Source organism: Antechinus flavipes, chromosome 1, assembly GCF_016432865.1.
Source record: "Antechinus flavipes isolate AdamAnt ecotype Samford, QLD, Australia chromosome 1, AdamAnt_v2, whole genome shotgun sequence".
In the NCBI taxonomy this organism is placed as follows: Eukaryota; Metazoa; Chordata; class Mammalia; order Dasyuromorphia; family Dasyuridae; genus Antechinus; species Antechinus flavipes.
The window spans coordinates 53,278,059-53,298,442 of NC_067398.1; the positions used below are offsets into that span (position 1 = coordinate 53,278,059).

Sequence of the window (20,384 nt, forward strand, 5' to 3'; positions counted from 1 at the left end):
CTGGAAGATATTTAGATGCTATTATGATCTTTTTTTTTTTCTTACAGCTGAGCAAACTGAAGCATATAGCAATTAAGTGACTTGTCCAGAGTGTCTCCTAAGTGTCTGAGACTGCATTTGAACTCAGGTTTTCCTAACTCCAGGACTGAGGCTCTATGGTTCAGCCTTAATTTATATTAGCTTTTAGCTACAGTTGATGATTTGTTGAACAAAATTTGTTGAAAATACCATTTCTTTTTTAAACTGAACAGTGGTCTATAAGCAAGGGTCCCCTTCCCAAATTTTGTGCTTGTCTTTTTTTGTTTCTTTTGTTTTGTTAACCTTAAGTAAGATTATAGGCTTTAAAGCCAAAAGGAGTTTTAGAGAGCACCTAACCCTGAGGTTGTTAACCTGGGCTCTGGAAACTTGTTTTTAAAAACATTTTGCCTGCCTGCATTTTTGATTTCTTTCACAGGCTAACTATACAATATTTCGGAGTCTGGTTCTTTTTGTACAGCAAAATAATGGTTTGGACATGTATACTTATTTTGTATTTAATTTATACTTTAATATATTTAACATGTATTGGTCATCCTGCCATCTAGGGGAGAGGATGGGGGAAAGGAGGGGAAAAATTGGAACAAAAGGTTTGGCAATTGTCAATGCTGTAAAATTACCCATACATATAACTTGTAAATAAAAAGCTATTAAAATTTTAAAAAACACATTTAGGTAATTATTTAACTATAATAGGCATTCTTTAAATTTTATTTTATGCATTTGAAAGCATTATTCTAAGAAGGGAGTCCATGGGCTTCACCAGAATGATCACCCACGGGGGCCCTGATATATAGTAGTGGCTATTCTGGTCTGCCCCTTCATTTTACTAAAGAAACATGGGTAGTATCACTTATTAGTGTCTGACCTGAGCTAATCACCACAAAATCCATATTTGATACTCATTTCATAATTGATTCTCGTGACATTTAGGATCTTGTGGCTAGATTTTTGTTTTAGTTAATTATAAGAATTAAGGAATTAGGGGAAATTATAGTTAGACAAGCAATACAGTATTTTCTCTTAATTCCTTTTGTTAATACTAGTTACCCAAAAGTTGACCATGAATAATAAAGTTGTAGACTAAGATAATTCCTATGGGTGATGCATTTTTGGAATTTTCTAGCAAATGGCTTTGTATAGCCAATTATGACCCTTTTGAAAATATAACTTCCCCCCTCTCCCCAAATCCTCTATTTGATTTTTTCACATCTTCTACTTTAAAGAGAACTTTAAAATGACATTTTAAAAATTGTAAATTTTGGGACAAATACATTGTTTTATCTTTAAATGTCCACTTAAGTAGTAAAAATTTACAATTTGTATTTCACTGAAAATAGACTCCTATAGTCTGACATAGAGAATGAAATAAAAGTTAAGCAGAACCTTTGGCTGCTGAATCATTCTCTTGCCTTTTCATTGAAAAAAAAAAGATGCAGATTATTAAACTGTTTGAGAGGAAGGAATATAATCAGAAACCATATTTGTACTTTTTCATTTCATCATCATTGTTCACAAAGTAGCTGTGGTAATTCAAATTTATTTAGTCTGAACATATGTGAGATGAGAGGGTGAAAAAACTGTTTGCAATGAAACTGTTGTGTCAAAAAGTTCTCATACTTGGGTTTTTGAACTTAATATTGTGTAGCTCTAAAGCTTGAATAAAAAGCATTTTGGCTTTCACTTTTTAAAAAATCCAAGCATCTTTACAGAGACAGTTGAGACAGTTGTCATCTTTTATCTGATAGGAAGAAGATGCAATTGTGTGATAGTTTCATTTATGCAAAGTAAATATTGGATTGCTTTTGTGAATATTGACTAACCTATATGACATTTATTGAAGCATTTATTGATTTTGGAAAATAAAATACAAAACCTAGTCTCTTTTAGCATATCTTGTATTTCCCCAACTTAGGATAAAACAAATTTTGCATATTAGTTGAAATGGAAAATTAGCATTTGAATACAGAAGAAACATGCTCTTCTTTTTTTTTTTTTTTTTTGATGGGGGTAGGTTCCTACTGTGTATGTTCCTTAGTCATAAGGCAGGTGTCAGAAGATTTTTCATAGTATCCCTTAAAGTTATTGCCTACTTCATAGCAACTAAGAAGCTGTTACATAGTTGAAGTTAGTATTGTTTTGTGAATAGCTGATCAATATGTTTGATAATAAGTTTTTAAAGCTCAACTTGTTCAAGTTACCTTTTCCACATACTCTGATAAGCAAGAAAAATATGGGAAGGATGCTTTAAAATTTCACAGCAGAGCATTAGGAAACAGAGCTCAATAGCTGTTGGAGTGAACTCCATTCTGGCATCTGAACTTAGTAACTCTTCAGCAAAGTCAGCGTTATACCACAGCTATTACTCACAGATGCAGAATTATTGGTTGAGTAAGAATATTATCAGCATACAAACAACTGGGTAGATATGGACCCAGATGACTTGTTAAGAATAATAGTTATAAATCAAGAATAAGATGAAAAACCTAAAATACTCTTAATATTCCAGATTTTAACTTATAAAATCATGGTGTATTGGAAGGAATGTTATACCAAGAGTCAAAGGGACCTGTTTCTTGCCCGAACTGCCCCTCAGATCTCTTTTGACTTCAAGGTAAGCATTTGTGATAAAGGTGATGACCAGAAAGTTAAAAATTTTTATTTTATTCTCATTTAGAATATATTATTTTTATACTTTAATGTTAACCTATCCCTTTTCTTAACGACCAATATATGGTTAATGCCAGGTTAGCCTAGCAATCAGAAACTAGGTTCATGGGCTTAATTTCTTTTGTAGATAATTTTAACTTTATACTTTTTTTGTTAGCACTTTATCCTAATGAGTGTGGATATGGGTGTATTTTCATGCATTCATTGATTTTAATGGAAAGGGTAATTTATGTTCAAGGAGTGATTTGATGCTAGTAATAATAACAGAAAGCATTTGTATAGTGCTTTAGGGTTTGCAAAATATCATATATATATATATATATATATAACAATCTATACTCCACTAATTTGGGGTCTTTGTATATGGAAAACCCTCTTGTATCATTGGTACTCAATACCTACTTCCAATAGTAGTTTTAAATATAGTTGATTTAGTGACTATAGGGCAATTTGAATTAGTTATAATTAGCAGTTTAAATATTGTATTCCACTTAGAATTGAAATCACTGGATATTTAGTAATTAATGGAAGTGGGCACTAGTCAAAATTTACTTTGAGGATTTTTGCCTTTTCTATAAGATGTCAAAAGTCACAGAGATCATCTATAGTCTAATCTTTTTGTTTACTCTAAGGAGGCCCAGAAAAGTAAATAATTCATTCAAAGTAACACAGAAACATAGTAGAATTTGAAGTCAAGTCCTGTAACTCTATTGTGCTCGATCCTTGCTATCCATTCCTATGAAGGACTGGCAGAAGTGTGCCTACAGATTATTTGGAATATGCTCATAGAATGTTAATTAAAAACAAAACAGATCTTTTGTGTGGAAAAAAGATCTAAGGATTTGAAAGGACTTAAGCCTAAATTGATTCTTTTTTGCTGTTTTCCTGTTTAGCCTGTTATATTTATCTGTGGATATTATCTTTTCTCTGGTTCTAAAGTACAAAAGGGAGATTTTTTTACTTTCTCTATTGAATGAGAATAAATGAGAAAATGGATATGAGAACCCTTTGAAATTCAGTCATTTTGTGATCCTTTACTTTTTGTGTATAGTACTTGATAGATTTCAGAGTATTTCCATATCACTCGTCTCACTGTGAGGCTGAATTATCCAAATTTAATAAAAGAGGAAATGGAGGCTACTGAAATATAAGGGGATACAGCTTGCTAAAATGGAAGGAATACTAACTTTGGAGTCAGAAGGGCCTGTCTCCTGAAGCTTACTACCTTGAAGAAATGACTTGATTTTCCTCAGAATTTTCTTCATCTGCTAAATGAAGCAATTGAACCAATGGCCTTTGAATTTCCTCCCACTTCTAGATCTAGGTCCCATAGATTATAAAGCACTTAGCACAGTGCTTGGCATATTTATGCTAGAGGATGTTCAGGAGGGACTTGAGAATGTCTTCAAGAATCTGAAGAACCGTCAAGGGGAGGAGGACTTAAATACATTTGTCTTGTTTGGTTCTAGAGAGCAGAACCAGGAAGAGTAGATGGAAGTTTTGAGTAGATCAATTTGGGCTTAATGTCAGGCAGGGGAAACTTCCTAAGGAATAGAACAAAATGGGTTGTCTTGAGAGGGAGTGGGCTCCCCATCCTTTGAAGTCAGTGAATAAAGGCTAGATGGCTCCTTTTCAGATATGTTCTAATGGAGATTCCTTTTGCACATGGCTCGAACTAGAGGACCAGAGAGGTCCTTTCCAGTTCTCAAATTCTTAGATTAAATGAGTAATAAAAATGGCAATTAAGTTTACAGCCATTCAAGAGCTTCTATAAGGCTGGTACAGACAAACAGATGCCATTGATGTTTCACGTCAACTATAATGAATAATGAACAAAGTGTTGGGACAAGTGTAAGAAATTAGATCAGGCAGCAGAAAAGTACTATTGGAAAATTTAAGTGATTATATGAAGACCTAATAGAATAGAATAGCAATATCATGAACCTAAGTCTAAAGGACTGACAGGCACTCAGAGCTGAGACAGGTCTCAGCTGACCCCTGCTAGCGAAGAATAATAATTATAATATCTAGCATTTAAAATATCACTTTAAGATATGCAAAGAACCTTAAAATAATTAATTTTGTCCTTAAAATAATCCTGGGAAGTAGGTGTTATCATTATTTTCATTTTATAGTGAGATTAAGTGACTTGCCTGGGGTCTGATGCTGAATTTGAACTCAGGTATTCTTGACTTTAAAGCCCAATGCTATATTCACTTTGCCATTTGCTTAGTAATGAAATTATATTCAGCATTAGTACTTGGATATTATTTTCTTAAAGCAATTAAATTAATGAAAATTAAAAATCAAAACAAAAATTAAAATTCAAAACAAAATATCTATTATGTATGAAAAAGACCAAAAAAAAATTTGCTTTGGTTTGTCCATTTTGATCCAGACTGATTTCAGAAAATATCCCCCTACCAATGTAGGTAGGTGACTGAGAATTATCAGGGACATTTAAGAATGAATGGGGTCACTCAGTCAGGATGTCAGAGATAGGACTAAAGCCTTCATCATCAATACTCTGATGTCTATCCAGCATGTCATATTGCCTTTAGAGGGGAATAGAATCTAGTGTAATGGATAGAGAACAAAAATAGTAAATTAGGAAAAGAGAAAGTTTCTTATGTTGGATAGGTGCTTTTTGTCACATTCAGCAACTTACTAGAATGTAAGTTGTGGAAAGGATAGCTGTCTCATTTCTAAATTGTGGTTTGATTTAAAGGCTTCACTAAAGACATATTCTAAACAAACTTGATGACTAATGACTTCCAAAGAGAAAACAACAAACATGTCTAATCAGTTATCTTTTGAATCAATAATTCAACTTTTAATGCAAACATTTAAAGAAAGAAATGCATTTAGAAAGGAAATTTTCCCCTGAAAACGTTGAATGTGGCTAACTCTTTGAAATGGTACTTTATACAAAGGTTTATACATAAATGTCTTTTGGGTTTTTGGATAGCTTATCAGTAAATGATGCTAGATTTTTTTTTTAATTGCAATGAGAATAACATGAATCCCTCCCTCTGCCCATCCCACCCTCAGCCCAATTTGATACATACACATGTATGTGTAAAACCGGGAAAACCTAATGATCAATAGCAGTCAGCACAAAATGATTTTAGCCCCAGGAATTCAGAAGCATCTTCCACCAAGCAACCTTCTAACAAGTACTTTAGGCTCATTCCAAATGTCTAGAACCATTTGCTAAGAAAATGAATTAACCTATTACATTTGCTCTTTTCTCTCTCTCTTTAAACACAGTAAGCCTTAATAAATTTCTAATATAAGTATAGGTTCTATTAAATACAATACTAACAATGAGAGTGGCATCAGATTTAAATCGTAGGAAGGCATACAATAAATTAAAAGGTCCCTTTGATTCTTGGGGCCTCCCATGTGATCTTCAGGGAAGGCGGTATTAGCTAACATTTAAGTTTTCAGGATTAGTGCAGTTTTAAGTGCTTCAGTGGAAAGGAAGGAATCTCTCCCTCAATAAATTATTCCATTATTTATGTAACACTTATAAATGGGAAGAGAGAAAATATCCTGACCCTTGCCACTGAAGTACAGATATTCTATTGTATCATGGGGTGCGACATACATTTATTTCCCCATTGTAAGGGAGAATGATTACTCATATGCAGGATACAATTTTATGCTAGTACTTGGAATAGTACTGGTGGCAAATTAGTCCACAGGACTCTATCTGTTATTTACTTAAGTAAATTACATGAAAAAAAAAAAAAAACAAACCTGATATAGACTGCAATTAAGTAAAACAATAAAGTGCTTTAAATGAGATTGGCTATTTCTGCATCGTTTTTTTTTGTTTTTTTTTTACTTCATCGTAGGCACCCAAATCCACCAAATTAAGAGTTATAGTATTTCACAATAAGTAAAACTTTTAAAAAGCCTCATTTTCTACTAACTATCCAGTACTGCTCATGTATCTGACTTATTTAACAATTCTCTTTATCAAGTTGCATTCCATTCCCTTATGTTATTATACCAGCTTCCTAATGGACAAGGAAGGAAATCAGAGCATAGGCCAAACATGTGAAGATGAAAGGAGGGGGACCATAAATATTACTTATATTAAAATTTTCACTTTTGAAATTGTATATCAAAGGGGGTTGAAGCAAAAAAAAAAAAGATAAAAAAAAGAGAAGACCCGCTTTTCCAATCCAGTGTGTATGTCCAGATGAATTGAAATACACCATATAGAGCTTCTTGAAGAAGGGTCTTTTGGGGACCTATATAAATCTAAGAGTCTCTAGTCCAAGTCCATTTGAATGATAACTGCTATAATACAGTTGCTTCTTTCATGGCTTCAACCCATCTGTAAAATAGAGAAGAAAAAACACATTTTACTTGATAGAAAATAACAATTTGATCCTTCATATTCACATTTCCCATTATGTGGATAGAGTGAGCTGTATATACAAATTCAAAGTAGGCAGGGCAGGGATTATTATTCCCATTTCACAGATGAGGAAGATGAGCCTAAGAGAGATAAAATGATTTGTCTGAGGTCACATAAATATTTATCAGGCAAAATTGGGTCTTAAACCCAAGTTTTCTGACCCAGAATTCAAAATGCTTTCCTTCCACCTAAAAAAGTACAGTATTAAGAGCATAAAATGAATACTAAAAGACAAAGGATGTCTTGATTTTTCTTGTTTGATAATGTCCTAGTAAATTGATTATAAAGACAGGAACTCTCATAATGACAAAGCAAAAAAATTCAGGTCAGTTGTGCTGCCAGCTGTTAGGCAGGTACAAAAACAGTAACTCAAGGAATAATGAATGAGTCCTTTTACTTTTGGGAAACTGCAGGAGGGGGTAGAAGAATATATGATTGTAGACCAGTTAGTTCTTAGTACCTTTGTGCTGAATTGATATCCTCTGCTTTGAAGCTGTAAAACAGAGTTTGCTTATGGTAAAGATGAAAAACGAGACCTAATTCTCGGTTTCCTTCTTCTGGGGCGATGGTGAAACCCAGCAAAGGTATGCTCTCTGTAGCTACTTTATCCTATGATAAAAGAGAAAATAAGGTTGGATACCTTTCTTCAAATATGCATCACACACATGTTTATCATCGCTGGTTTATTTCTGATGAAGAACCAGAATCTGTCATTCTGCTATCATATAATAGGATGGGAACTATTTTTTATTCATTTTTGTATCTCCTGCACAGTTTGTTCATCACACAGCTTTGCCCACCAGATTATAGATTTAGAGATAGAAGGGAATTTAAAGGCCATGTAGTCCATTTTGCAAATGAGGAAACTGAGGGCCAGGGAAGTTATGATTTACTTGCCCAAGATCATAAAAGTAAGAAACACTCAAAATTTGGACTCAGATCTTCTCATGTATAGTAGACAGTAAATGTTTGTTGATTTGTGTTAGCATGTGTTTTGTATAATACAAGCACAGAAGGAGAAAATGGGACTAGCTTTAGAGTACAAATATCAAGATCAGAAGCTAAGGCAACAGTAATTAAGGTGAGTTTCCATCTTTTACAGAAGTCTGGTACCTGTGATGTACATACCCTCATTGCCTCCTATCTGACATTCACAAGACTTATCATTCTTGTGAGAGAAAGATAGAAGTATTGTGGACAGTTTTAAAATTGCCATTCTGCCTTCAGTTTTTGCTGCTATTGAAATGAAAGTGAATTTCTGGTTTGTTTATTTTAACTCAAAACCACATGAAAACAATCAGATTACAGACATACAATGAGGGGGATCATTACGCCTTTATTTTCATGTAAGAATTCAAGAGTGGAAAGCTTTTTTTTTTTTTTTTAATTGGAAACTGAAAGTGATTCTGGTCAGTAGAATATTTTATTTCTGGAAAATCATTGACTTTGAAGCCATACATATAGTCATCTTAACTGGAGGCTTATTTGTGAGCCAGTATCTTTTTAAGTGGTATCACTCAGGCTTTTATTGACTTGATTTCCCCCCCTCCTAATTTCTAAGATGAGATGATTTTTCTTTTTATAGTTATATTTGTAGCAGATTGATCAGGGGAGCCTAGATTGATGAAATTTTAAGGAGATAAGCCTCTGTTTGGGGTCACATTTCCCTATAAAGAGTATGGATATACCTATTAATTTCATTGTGAAGAGGTTAGGGATATCTCCTGGATCTGGGTATCTGTCTCATTAAGGATGAGTGAATAAGTCTCAGTTCGAGGATGAGGCATTATTTGATTATCTCAGATTATTGCTGCTTGAGCTACTGAGTCATCCCACCCTCCTTGGACTGGATCTATAAAAGGGAGGCTTTAACTTTGGAGATTTAAAGAAAGGGATTAACCCTGTACATCCTAATGATATCCTGGAGAGAAAGAGATAGAAGCATAGACTGTCAACCACATGGCTTAAGATATACCAGCATGAGGCCTTCCAATGGAGGCTTTGGCTTTGATTTCTGAGGCTAGAGGAGGAGGGGTGGGAGCAGGGAATTGCTGTATTCCAGGCATAGATTTAACTCCCCACTGTAGGGATAAGAAAGGATCTCTGCTCTGTCTTAAGCACTTTCTGGATAACTTCCATTGCTTATTGTAGATTTATTGGCTCCCTTTATAGGCTCAGGACCTCTTGCACCTCAAGCACCTGACCAAATCACTTCCAAACACTGGGACTCAATAATCCCTTCTTAATAAAATTGAATGGACAACAGGCTGATGGTTAAACAGGTCTGGTAGGTATCCTCAGTCCTCTCAAGATGATAGCAATAAAAAAGTTCACACTCTATATAAGAAAGATGATGAAAATCCCAAATATCCTATATCTGCAATTCTGGATAAGTGCGAACCTGGGAAGCCTACACAGGATTGGGCAGCTCACTAACACAGCAATTGCTTTTTCTGAATTCTTTCTTCAGTGACTTTGTTTCTATTCCCTGCCCCCTTTCCAATGCCCTCTAATGCCCTCACCTCAGTTTTTAAGCTATTATCACGGTTAATTATTTGTGAAGATTCAGATCTCCCATGGGTAGAGGGGCCCAGAACTTATATATAATATTGTATGCTTTCTCCTTGTCTGTGGAGGAGCGCTTATTATTTTTTTCTGGAGAAAAAAATTCCAAATATAAAAGTGATTATTTCTATTAAACACATAAGCCCAGTTTTTCTAGTGCATGGCCCCATATGTGGCAAGTCCATTGACATGTTTCCTTAAGTCCAGCTGTTTCATTTGGGCCTGAAACTTTTTGGAGTGGAAAGGTAGGTCAGGTACCTCCCAGGTTACCTGGATCTTTCCTCCAATGCTGCTTTTATTTATTTTTTAAACATAGTTTTAAGTGAGAATGCAAGAAGTATAGACTACATAGGCCACTGACTTTAGGATGGAAAATTCCTAATTTTAATTAAGTATAATAGTTGCTTAAAGGCCACATGTGGGAAGACCAGCAAAATGTCTCCTGAGAGTTGTACTCTGTGGAAAGGAATCTACCCAACAGTCTGTCAGAATGCAATTAGCAAGCACATTTTTCAAAGTGGATCTATTGGTTTGGAGAGGCACCAGATGCTAGCCTGGCAGCCTGAAGTCCTCCATCTATCCAAATTGTTCAGTCTAGCTGATTTAGGAGAACCCTCTTCCCTAGAGAGCAGAGTGGGGAAAGCAAGGCCATTTCCCCTAGCTTTTTCTACTAGGGTCAAATCAACTAGTATTTTGGTGGAGACTAGAGAATGAAGGAGAAGGATGATACCAGCAGTCTTATTTCCTATATATGGTGTGTATGTCCCCTAAGTGACGACATCTCTGTTTGACTCATTTAGTTGGTTTGAACTGAGTAAGGGGATTGTCAGCATTAGCAAAAAGTACATCGTGAGAGTCTGGGTTCATGATAAGGAATAGGAATGATATGCTAATTAACACAGCCTTCGCCCCAGCCTTGAAAATGCCGGTTTTCACAGCTGTTCTCTCAGAAAACACCTTTTAAAGTTGGTATGGAATTTAATATGCTCAGTTGATATATTTCATCATTGTATGAGTAGAGGTTTACAAGGGTATCATCAGTTAGCATCAGACTTAAAGAAACTGAGCTGTGGGGACATGAATCCATGCCTCTGCAGAGTTACATTGCAAACAGCCTTTGTTCTTTGCTATCCTAAGGTCATTGATCTATGAGGGAAGATTTAAGATCCACCTACCATTTCTTCTATCACTTTCCCCTTCCTGCTTAAATGGCGGTCAGTGCTAGTAAGAAAAATTTGAATGGACATACGCAACACAATTCATCATTTGCTTCCTCAAAAGAAATGATGCCATTTTGTTTGAGAGTGATTATTATCAGTGGTGGTTTATTTTATTTTTATTTTTTTAAAATTTTTTATTTAATAATTACTTTATATTGACACTCGTTTCTGTTCCGATTTTTTTTTTTCTCCTCCCTCCCTCCACCCCCACCCCTAGATGGCAAGCAGTGGTGGTTTATTTTTGTTGCTGACCCTAAATGGTGCTACTGTTATTTAGTTTTAAATTTTTTTGGCAAGGCAATTGGATTTAAAGGACTTGCCCAGGATCACACAGCTAGTAAGTGTCAAGTGTCTGAAGTTGAATTTGAACTGCGGGCTCTATGAAAGCAAGGGTTTCATCATAAACCAGTACGCCCCAAGGTGACCAGGGGAATGGATGCTCTTTGGGCGAAAGATTCTTTTCTGTTTGTAGCCTTAGCGCCTAGGCCAGTCCCTGGCACATAACAGGCACTTTGGGATTGATTCATTGAACAAGTCCCCTTTGGACAGTGGGCTGTATGTTTTTAAAATGCGTCGCTCTCAAATTTGCATTTCATGGAGTGAGCTTAAATTGAGAGGAGAGAAGGGGTATTAAATGTGAGTCTCAGTACCTCACTGGCCATATAGGTGTAGAGGACTTTGCCTTTGATGACAAACCAAAGTGTCTTCCAGTGCCGCTTGCCTTTCTTACGCCTGCTCAGATAGCCGCTGATCGCAGAACCCTCTCCGGAGGCAGCCACCTGGTAGGGTGAAAGCACACAAGTCATGGTGCTCACTGGCTGGGGACATATTTCCCATTTAGGATATAATAGTCTGAAGAAGGAATACATGTGACCCAAATTCAAGAGGAAAAATAATACAAAAGAATGGCTTGAAATCAGATACTCTGAATAAGGACTAAGAATTCATTAAGAAACCCAGATTCTACAAAATAAGGAGCCGAATAACTCAAAGCACAGAATGTTAGAAAATTGCGTTAAGGAAATCCAGACACATAGATCTTTTTTCATAAATATGTTGCCCCCTTGTGGTCCTATTAAAGAACTTTTATTCCACCCTAGAGAATAAATCTTGACAGCTGCTGTAATTTATATATTATATTCATATTTTCTATACTTCAAAAGAAACCATATGTATACTGCCTAAATAGGAACTCAGAGTTTTATGACCTCTTAGCTAAGACTTTCATGAGAGTATTTATTCAGTTAAGTTTATTTTATTTTTACTCTTTTAAAAATATTTTTTAAAACTTAAACACAAAGTAGAAAATGAAAACAACAGAAAAAGAAAAAAAATTGACATGTACGCAGCATAACATAAGAGACAAGGAATTTCTATTTCAAGCAATCCTATATAATAAAGACTACACTTTGTGTTTAGTGCTTTCCATCTTTGCTTCCTTGTAAGTTTTCTTTTGTTCTCTGCTGTGTTCTTTGTACTTTAATTTTTCCCTCTCCCCTCAGATGTGGAAATATATATATATATATTTCTAACTATTATTATACACATATACATTTATGTAAGGTTATACTATACTTGTCCTATGTTTTTCTGAAGATGGAGAACACCAGGACCAGTAAAGGTCCATTAATAACTATATATTAGTACCACTAATCCATTCCACTTCCTAATTCTTCCTGACAGATCCTTCTATATGAAAATCAAGATAGATGTCTTGTGAAGGACCTTGCAGAAATGTTGCCCAAAATAGTAAAGAGAAATGGAATACTTGACTTTCCCAGGCCATCAGCATGAACTATTTTGAGCAATTTTCTGATGTGGGACACCAAGTTACCATGATTTATGATCTGAGTTAGATTCAGAGTAGTCCTAATGATTCTTTGGGTTAGAAAATTGTAGTACTAAAAGGGATTCCCCAAAATGCACTAATCCTGGAGTTACCAATTTCTTTTGCACTAAAAGCTTTCAGTGACGTTTAGCCTCTGGACCTTTCAGAACGCCGGCCAGATGCAGCAGCTGAGGACGATTATCCCTCTCACCCAGGGCTATGAAGTTTCTTTATTTAAAGGCCCACAAAACAAAGTTTTTGTTTTTACTATAGTCCGGCCCTCCAACAGTCTGAGGGACAGTGAACTGGCCCCCTATTTTAAAAGTTTGAGGACTCCTGTATAGGCTATAGTTAGGAGAGAAGGAAGGAGTAGAAAAGAGAAGGGAAAAACAGAATGTCAAAAGAGATCACTGTCTTTTGCAAAGGCTGCCTTTGCCTTATCTCATCCATTTCCTTACCCCAGGATGTTGCTGTTGTACTTAATTCAACCTGAAAAGCTAAATTTGCATTACAGATAAGGAGACTTCACAACCTCTTTCCATGATCTCTTCAGCCTGGAAGTTTTATTTCCCTTCCAGAATCAAGTCTTTTCAGTTTGTCAAAAAAGTATATTGCAAAATGAGTTAGGGAAAGGTCTAAGGAATCAGGGTTGAACAAGTGCAATAATATCTGGATTTTTGGTCTGTCTGATACTTCCTTCAGTGCTATCTTACGACAGTTGGCATGAGAACAAATGATAAAGATGTCAGCATTGACAGACCAATAACATTTGTTTTTTTTATCAGTGTACGGATATAGTTCTCCTTGTGATGTCTTTTGCTAGACAGTCTTGACTGTACCTCTGTAAGAGCTGAAGGGATTTTCTTTTGTTTCTTGAAGGCTGAGGGATTAATGCTGTGGAAGACAGAAGAAAAAGCACCACTGGAAAACCTGGATGATGACATGGGGAAGCTCATGCTCACTGGCCGCTCTGTAATTCCAAAAAAAAAAAAAAAAAAAAAGAAAAGAAAAGAAAAAAAAAAAAAAGGAGGGAAAGGGGGAAAAAAGCAAGCATTAATTCTCTGAATGAGAAGAATGAATAGGGTGTCTAGGTGAAGGAGAGCAGCACTTTGACTTTTTTCAATGCTATTAGCTACCACACAATTCTTCCCAATGTTTCCTTTGGCTTCTGACTAGGTTTCACGTTCATCACCTCTCTTACCTTTCAACAACACTGGGATATCTCCCCCTCTTTTCTTCAGTTCTGCGTAGCAGCCATCACAGACTTTGGCCAGTCGGTCCTTGAGGTACTTCAGAGGATATTTATTTCTGGAACAGTTTCGACAAACGATCTGCAATAACATAAGATGAGAGAGTCAGCATCGTAGGACTATAAAACTAGGAAGGACCTTAGAGATCATTTAGATCAGGGGTTACCAATCTGGAATCCATAAACTTGTTTTTTTAAATATTATTTAAATAACTATTTCAAAATATTTGATTTTCTTCAGAGTTCTCTGTATTTTACTCTTTTACATTTTAAAATACATTTTAAAATAGTATTTTCAGGAGTCCTTAGGCTTCACTGGATGCCCAAAGGGGTTTAGAGTGCAAAGAAATATATGTGTTTATATATGTGTTTGTATGTGTGTGTGTGTATATATACATATATATGTGCAGAAATCACACATTCAGAGATAGAGAAAGTAAATTTCCCATGATTAAATAAGCAGTAAAGATTCTAGACCAAGTAGTCAGAACAGGCCCTCAAATTCTAAATCTTTCTCTGCCTCTGTCCATACTTAAATCCCTACCATGGAAACCTCATCTTATTGACTTGCGATTACAGTTTGGGGAAGATACAGCGCGCCACTCCCTCTCTGTTAATCCCAGTCGTTCCCCTCTTTCTCAGTCCCCTTCCCCTCTGATCCTGTGGAAGTTTTCTGACTCTGTGGCTGAGTGGATACCGCCTCCTTCTCAGACCAGTTATAGACCTTTGTCTTCCCATCATGATGTCAGGACCAAGCCTAACCTACCTTTCCGCAAGCATGACAGTGATGGCGTCTCAGGGTAAGCGAGAAGTCACAGCCACAATTCATACACATCATTACGTGGGACACAGGCACCAAGGTAGGAGGCCTTTCACCCAGAGAGATGCCCAGCCTTTCTCGAATCTAGAGCAGGAGACAGAGAGTGAGAAGAATGCCCCATTCTCAGATGCAGGGGTCCCCGTTTGCCTCATTCCCTTTCCTTCTTCCCACCCACCATGTAGATCTCCAAAAGTCTTTGCTTTTTACTTGCTTCTGAGCCGCTAACTCAGAATTTCCTGGATCTTTATTGTGCTTCCTTTGGCCCTCTGGTCCCTGCTATGATGCATCCTGGGATCTATACCTTATAGAATCAGACCTTACAAATGTTCTAATCCAGCCCGTTCATTTTGCAGAGGAAGAAACTGTGGTCTATAGTGGGGAAGGATTTGATTAAAGGCGCCCAGTTAGATCATGTATAGAGCGGGGGATTCAGCAGCAGTGCTGGTATCCTCCAGTGCTGCCTCATTATCCTTCCTAGGAAAGGTCCTGCCAAGAAGACCACAGGCCATCATAACCTTCTGGCCTGAGGCCGCTCTCCTGCTCCAGCTTCCTGGGCTGCTGGGCTCCCTGCTCACCTCAACGCTGTTATGGAAGGCAGCGAGGGTGTGTATTTTGTAGTCCTCTGGCAGAGCTCTGCTGAGGCAGCTGTACCATTCATCCCGCTCAGAGCATGAGCTGTGGACACAAACAGAGGGGGAAAGGAGGAGCTGTTAGTTCCGGCAGCCACAGCTGTGTTCCTGAGGCTCAGCCAGGGGTCCTAGCTGAGTCCCACTTCCTCTCGCCCTGTGATCCTGAGTGAGTCACTCTTAAGGAAGTGACTTAAAAAAAAAAGCAACAAAGGTAGAGTACTAGGCTGCTTGCATTGGGATATTCGAGGGGTCCTAGGCCTGTCTCTAAAAACAATTCTCACAACTTTCATGGTACCTGCAATTTCACCATTAAAGCTTCATTTAGAGGGTATTGTTGCATTTATAGCTGGATGAGACCAGAGATAATTTAATTCAGCAACAGAAAACTGAGGCCTTGGGTATTATCTATCATGATTCTTTTGGGTGCTGGATAAATCTTCTAGGATCTTCAAGGAAATTACTGCTTCTGACTTTACAAAGGAAAATATAACAAGCCATTTCGAAGTAACATCTTAATAGGGATGAGCCTCCAGAGAGCATCAGCTCCCATGGATTCAATTATCATCTCTATGCTGATGATTCTCAGATCTACTTATCTAGAACTAACCTTCATAATTGCATTTCTAACTGCCTATTAGTGATCTCGAAGATGGCCTATACATATATTAAACTCAACATGTCCAAAACTAAAATCATTAAACTTTTCCCCTAAAGTCTCCTTTCTTTTTAACCTCCCTAATACTATTGAGAATAAAATCATCTTCTCAATCACTCAGAACTGAAACCTAGATATCAATCTCAGCTATTCTCTCTCACAACCCTCCTTCCATTCAATCTGCTGCTAATTCTTGTAGAATTTACCTTGGAAACATCTCTCCTACATGTTTCTTTTCCTCTGACATTAGTATGGATCTTTATCCCTTCAGACTTATCAACTAATGCAATATCCTTCTATCCTTCTGGTTGGTCGCTCTGCCTCAAGTCTCTCTCCATTTCAGTTCATCTGTCACTTAGCTATCAAACTCTTTTTTTTTTCCTTTTTTTTTGATGAAGTAATTGGGGTTAAGTGACTTGCTCAGGGTCACACAGCTAGGAAGTGCTCAGCATCTGAGTCCAGATTTGAACCTAGGTCCTCCTGACTTCAGGGCTGGTGCTATATCCACTGCGCCACCCAGCTGCCCCTAAATTCATTTTTCTAAAGCACAAATGTGACCCTGTCCCATTCTATGAACTCCAGTAGCTCCCTGTCATCTTCTGGGTAAAATATAGAATTCTCTGTCTTGTGTTAAAAAGACCTCTATAACCTGGTCATCTCCAATTTTTCCAGTCTTCATACATCTTGTGACACTTCCCACCTTACTATTCCTCAAACAAGACATTCCGTCTTACCATTTCTGGAATTTTCATATTTCTTAGAAGTCTCTCTTTCCCTCTTCATTTTTACTTCCTGACTTCCTCCAAAATCCATCGAAAATCCTACCTTCTACAAGAAGCCTTTTCTGATTGTCTCTCAAGGTAAGGACCTTATCTCTGTTGGTTTTCTCCAACTTCTTCTGTATATATTTTGTTTTTATAGTTGTCAGTATATTGTCCGCCCCATTGTGCTGTGAATCCTTGAAATCAAGGGCTATCTTTCATCTTTCTTTTTATGCTCTGGGATTGGCACAGGATCTGGCATATAATAGTCACTTAATAAGTGCTGGATGACTGATTGTCCATCAGCAAAAGGGCACAGAGGGGAGGAGGAGTGAGGAGGAAGGATAAGAGCAAAGGACTGTTGCCAGAGGAGGTAGGAGCACTCCATAAACAAACCCCCTTCTGACTTTGCAATTTTCATATTTGAACTTCCCCAAAGTGGTTTTCTGATGGAGTCATACTGCTCACCCAAATACAAATTTTGGAAGCAATCATTGCAAGTTTGGACCCAATTTCTACCTGTGTGTGACCTTCTAGGAATATGGCTCAGTATAAGATGGTCCCATCATGAAAGGCTGGAGGTCTTTCTTGGTCCACTAGATGGCAGTACCTTCCTGTTTCATTATAGTACAAGGACTAGGATGCTGTTTGCCCTTATTTGCTGTTCGCTCCTAAAAAGACCCTTATGTCCTCAGTAACAAAGGGCCTTCGAAGGCCTCCAGAGTGAGATTTTTAGTTCAGAAAAATCTGAACAAAGTTGGAAGATTTTGGAATTGCATTAGAATTATTTTTATTAACTGCTTAATAAAGAATGTTTTTCCCCCATGGCTTCAACATTTTCTGAAATGTTTACATTTCCTAGAACTTTTCACTCTCCCATACCTTGCAGACAGCATCAAGCAGGACTCAGATGACTCTATCTTCAGTGCATACGGGACTTTTTCCATCACAGGGCGGCTGACCTGGAAAACCAAAAGCTCTAATGTAAAGGCTGGTGTTGGATGGCACCTTGGGGACAACCGACTCTCCTCAGCCTCTTGTCTGGGTGTTCATTCCCAAGGATCCCTCTGGAGACTTAAGACTTTTAAACCCAGTCCCACGATTGGTTTTAGGATCCTGGTCCTGGTTCTACCATTAGTAAGCTATATGACATTGGATAAGTCACCTAATGTCTTTGGGGCATGTTTCCGCATTTGTAAAAGTCCTTGAATATCTCCGAAGTCCCTGGAAGAAACTTCCAAGCCTCCTATTTGACAACTTCTGTGTTTAGGTTGGCCATTCGATAGGGAGAAAGGAGAATGTGTGGATGATAACAACTTTTTCTCCCTTCCCTTTCCAAAAGTCATCTGTGGTGCCTTGTATCATTTGACTGTTCCCCTTCCTCCAAAACTTTGGCAAAATTTAAATGGCTCCACCCACTATGGGGTTTTCTGGTCCAAGCTTCCCTTAGTCTACTTTTCCAAGGAGTGTCCAACTAGAACTAATCCTCAGCTCCCAGAAAATTCTCTAGAGGGAAGCAAACTCCCACCTAAGGCTATTGCCAAGCACACTCCACCTATTCCAGCACAAGTTTAGAAATTCCAAAAAAAGAAAGACCTGCTGGACTTGTAACCCAAAATCAGTCCCACTGGGGACCTGGCACCTTCTTACTATCCTTCTGTAAACAGCTCAACTGCTACCTCCTGGCTGATCGCCCAATTACTAGCATTTTCTCCTTTCAATTAGTATTTCTGATTTCTTTCTTTCTTTCTTTCCTTTCTTCCTTCCTTCCTTTCTTTCTTTCTTTCTCTCCTCCCCTCACTTTCCTTTCTTTTTTTCATATCTCAGGATCTTAGCCCAATCCCTTGGACATAATACACACTTAGCAGTTGTTAGCTGAACTGACTAGAACCAACATTACCCTCATTCCTCACTCTACCCATTCTATTTAACCACCAAGATAGGGTTATCTTTCCCTGAATGTTTTTTAATTCCCAAGTTCTCATCACAATCCTACCAATAGGCCTTCATCACCTCATACTGAGGAGACAAAAGTATCCTAATAGATCTCTAGGCCAGCATTCTATCTCTCTTCATTTCTTCTTACAATGCCCCTTCTGGATTAATCTCCCTAGAATACTATTTTCATTGTATCATTCCCCTGCTCAAGGACTTCATGTACACGCAGGATAAAATCCAGTCCTCAGTCTGACATTTCAAGGCTTTACACAATTTACCTTTTCAGGTCTATTTGGCAGACTTGCACCCTCCACTTTTCTCCATTATTCCCTGCTCATTTTTACTTTCAGAGTTTGTTCACATCAATAAATAGACCCAGAGTGCTCACTCCTCTCTCCTCCACTTACGCAAATATTTCCCATTTCCCAGATCAGGATCATACCTTCCAAGAAGCCTTCCTTGATGATCTCTCCATTTTTTGCCCTTAATTAATGATGATGAGGATGATGATGATAGCTAGCATTTATATAGCACTTTAAGGTTTGCAAAGGCCTTTACCAATATCTCATTTGATTCTCACAACAACCCTGAAAGGTAAGTGTTCTTATCATCCTATCATACTGAAAGGATGAGGAAACCGGGGTAGGCAGAGTAGTGCTTGCCCAAATTCACAAAACTAGTTAAGTATCTGAGGTAGTCCCCTATACTCCAGTAATTCAACAACTACTTATTACGTGTATATGCACTTATTAAGCTGTATGTTACATACTGGGGAAACAAAAGTAAAATGAAAAATAGCCCCGAGGAGCCTTCAAAGGGACTTACATTCTATTGGGAGGTAAATAGATTTAGTAGGAGTTCTCTGTCTCTGTCTCTTTCTCTGTCTCTCTGTCTTTGTCTCTCCCCCATTTCTCTCTCTTTCTCTTTCTTTGTCTCCCTCTCTGTATCTCTCAGTCTCTGTCTGTATTTTAGGTGGAGTGCACCAACAGCTAGGAGTACCAGGAAAGGCTTTTATAGGATGTTATACATAAATTAGTTCTTGAAGGAAGAAGCAAAGATAAGAAAAAAGTATATTCCAGGGGCATAGTTAAGCAAAAGTGTGGATGCAGGAGATAGGATATAGAGTTTATGGATCCACAATTAGGTCATTTTGCCTGGACAACCAGATTGTGAAGGGTTTTTAAACAATCAAACACAAGATCCTAGGCTCTCTTGTTTTGTGCCCTATTGTAGGACCCGATCTTATCTTCACATTTAAACTGGAAGCTCCTCCAGGACAAATGATATGTCTCCTCCTATTGTCTCTTTCCAGAGCTTGGCCAGGATTCTTACTGAATATCCTTAAATTGAATTCAATTTACCCTCATGCTGGACACAGCCAGTGTGTTCTTCAGGCGATATTTGCCATCCTTCTGGGGGAATGTGTAAAGAAGGACGTCATTCATCTAGAAAAAGAAAAAAAGCAGATTAGCTTTCCTGTCAACCTCACAGATTTACAATTTGTTAAGGGAAAGAAGATCTGAGCCTCTGAAGAGAAGCTAAAGGTGTGGGAAAAATGAGTCTTATTGTTTCTTTAGGAGT

General features: G+C 37.4%; 1 protein-coding gene across 1 annotated transcript in view; it reads right to left on the reverse strand.

Annotated features, from left to right (window-relative positions):
- Nucleotides 1-5,512: 5,512 nt before the first annotated feature.
- Nucleotides 5,513-20,384, reverse strand: part of FGD5 (FYVE, RhoGEF and PH domain containing 5) — a 178,231-nt gene continuing 163,359 nt past the window's right edge. Inside the window, exons 13-21 of the mRNA XM_051982882.1 lie at nucleotides 20,165-20,248; nucleotides 17,748-17,827; nucleotides 15,396-15,495; nucleotides 14,767-14,904; nucleotides 13,953-14,082; nucleotides 13,591-13,721; nucleotides 11,574-11,702; nucleotides 7,599-7,747; nucleotides 5,513-7,054 (exon numbers count right to left, since the gene is read on the reverse strand). Of these exons, the coding sequence (XP_051838842.1) occupies nucleotides 7,018-7,054; nucleotides 7,599-7,747; nucleotides 11,574-11,702; nucleotides 13,591-13,721; nucleotides 13,953-14,082; nucleotides 14,767-14,904; nucleotides 15,396-15,495; nucleotides 17,748-17,827; nucleotides 20,165-20,248 (978 nt within the window). The 3' untranslated portion in view covers nucleotides 5,513-7,017. The remainder of the gene's footprint in view (nucleotides 7,055-7,598; nucleotides 7,748-11,573; nucleotides 11,703-13,590; nucleotides 13,722-13,952; nucleotides 14,083-14,766; nucleotides 14,905-15,395; nucleotides 15,496-17,747; nucleotides 17,828-20,164; nucleotides 20,249-20,384) is intronic.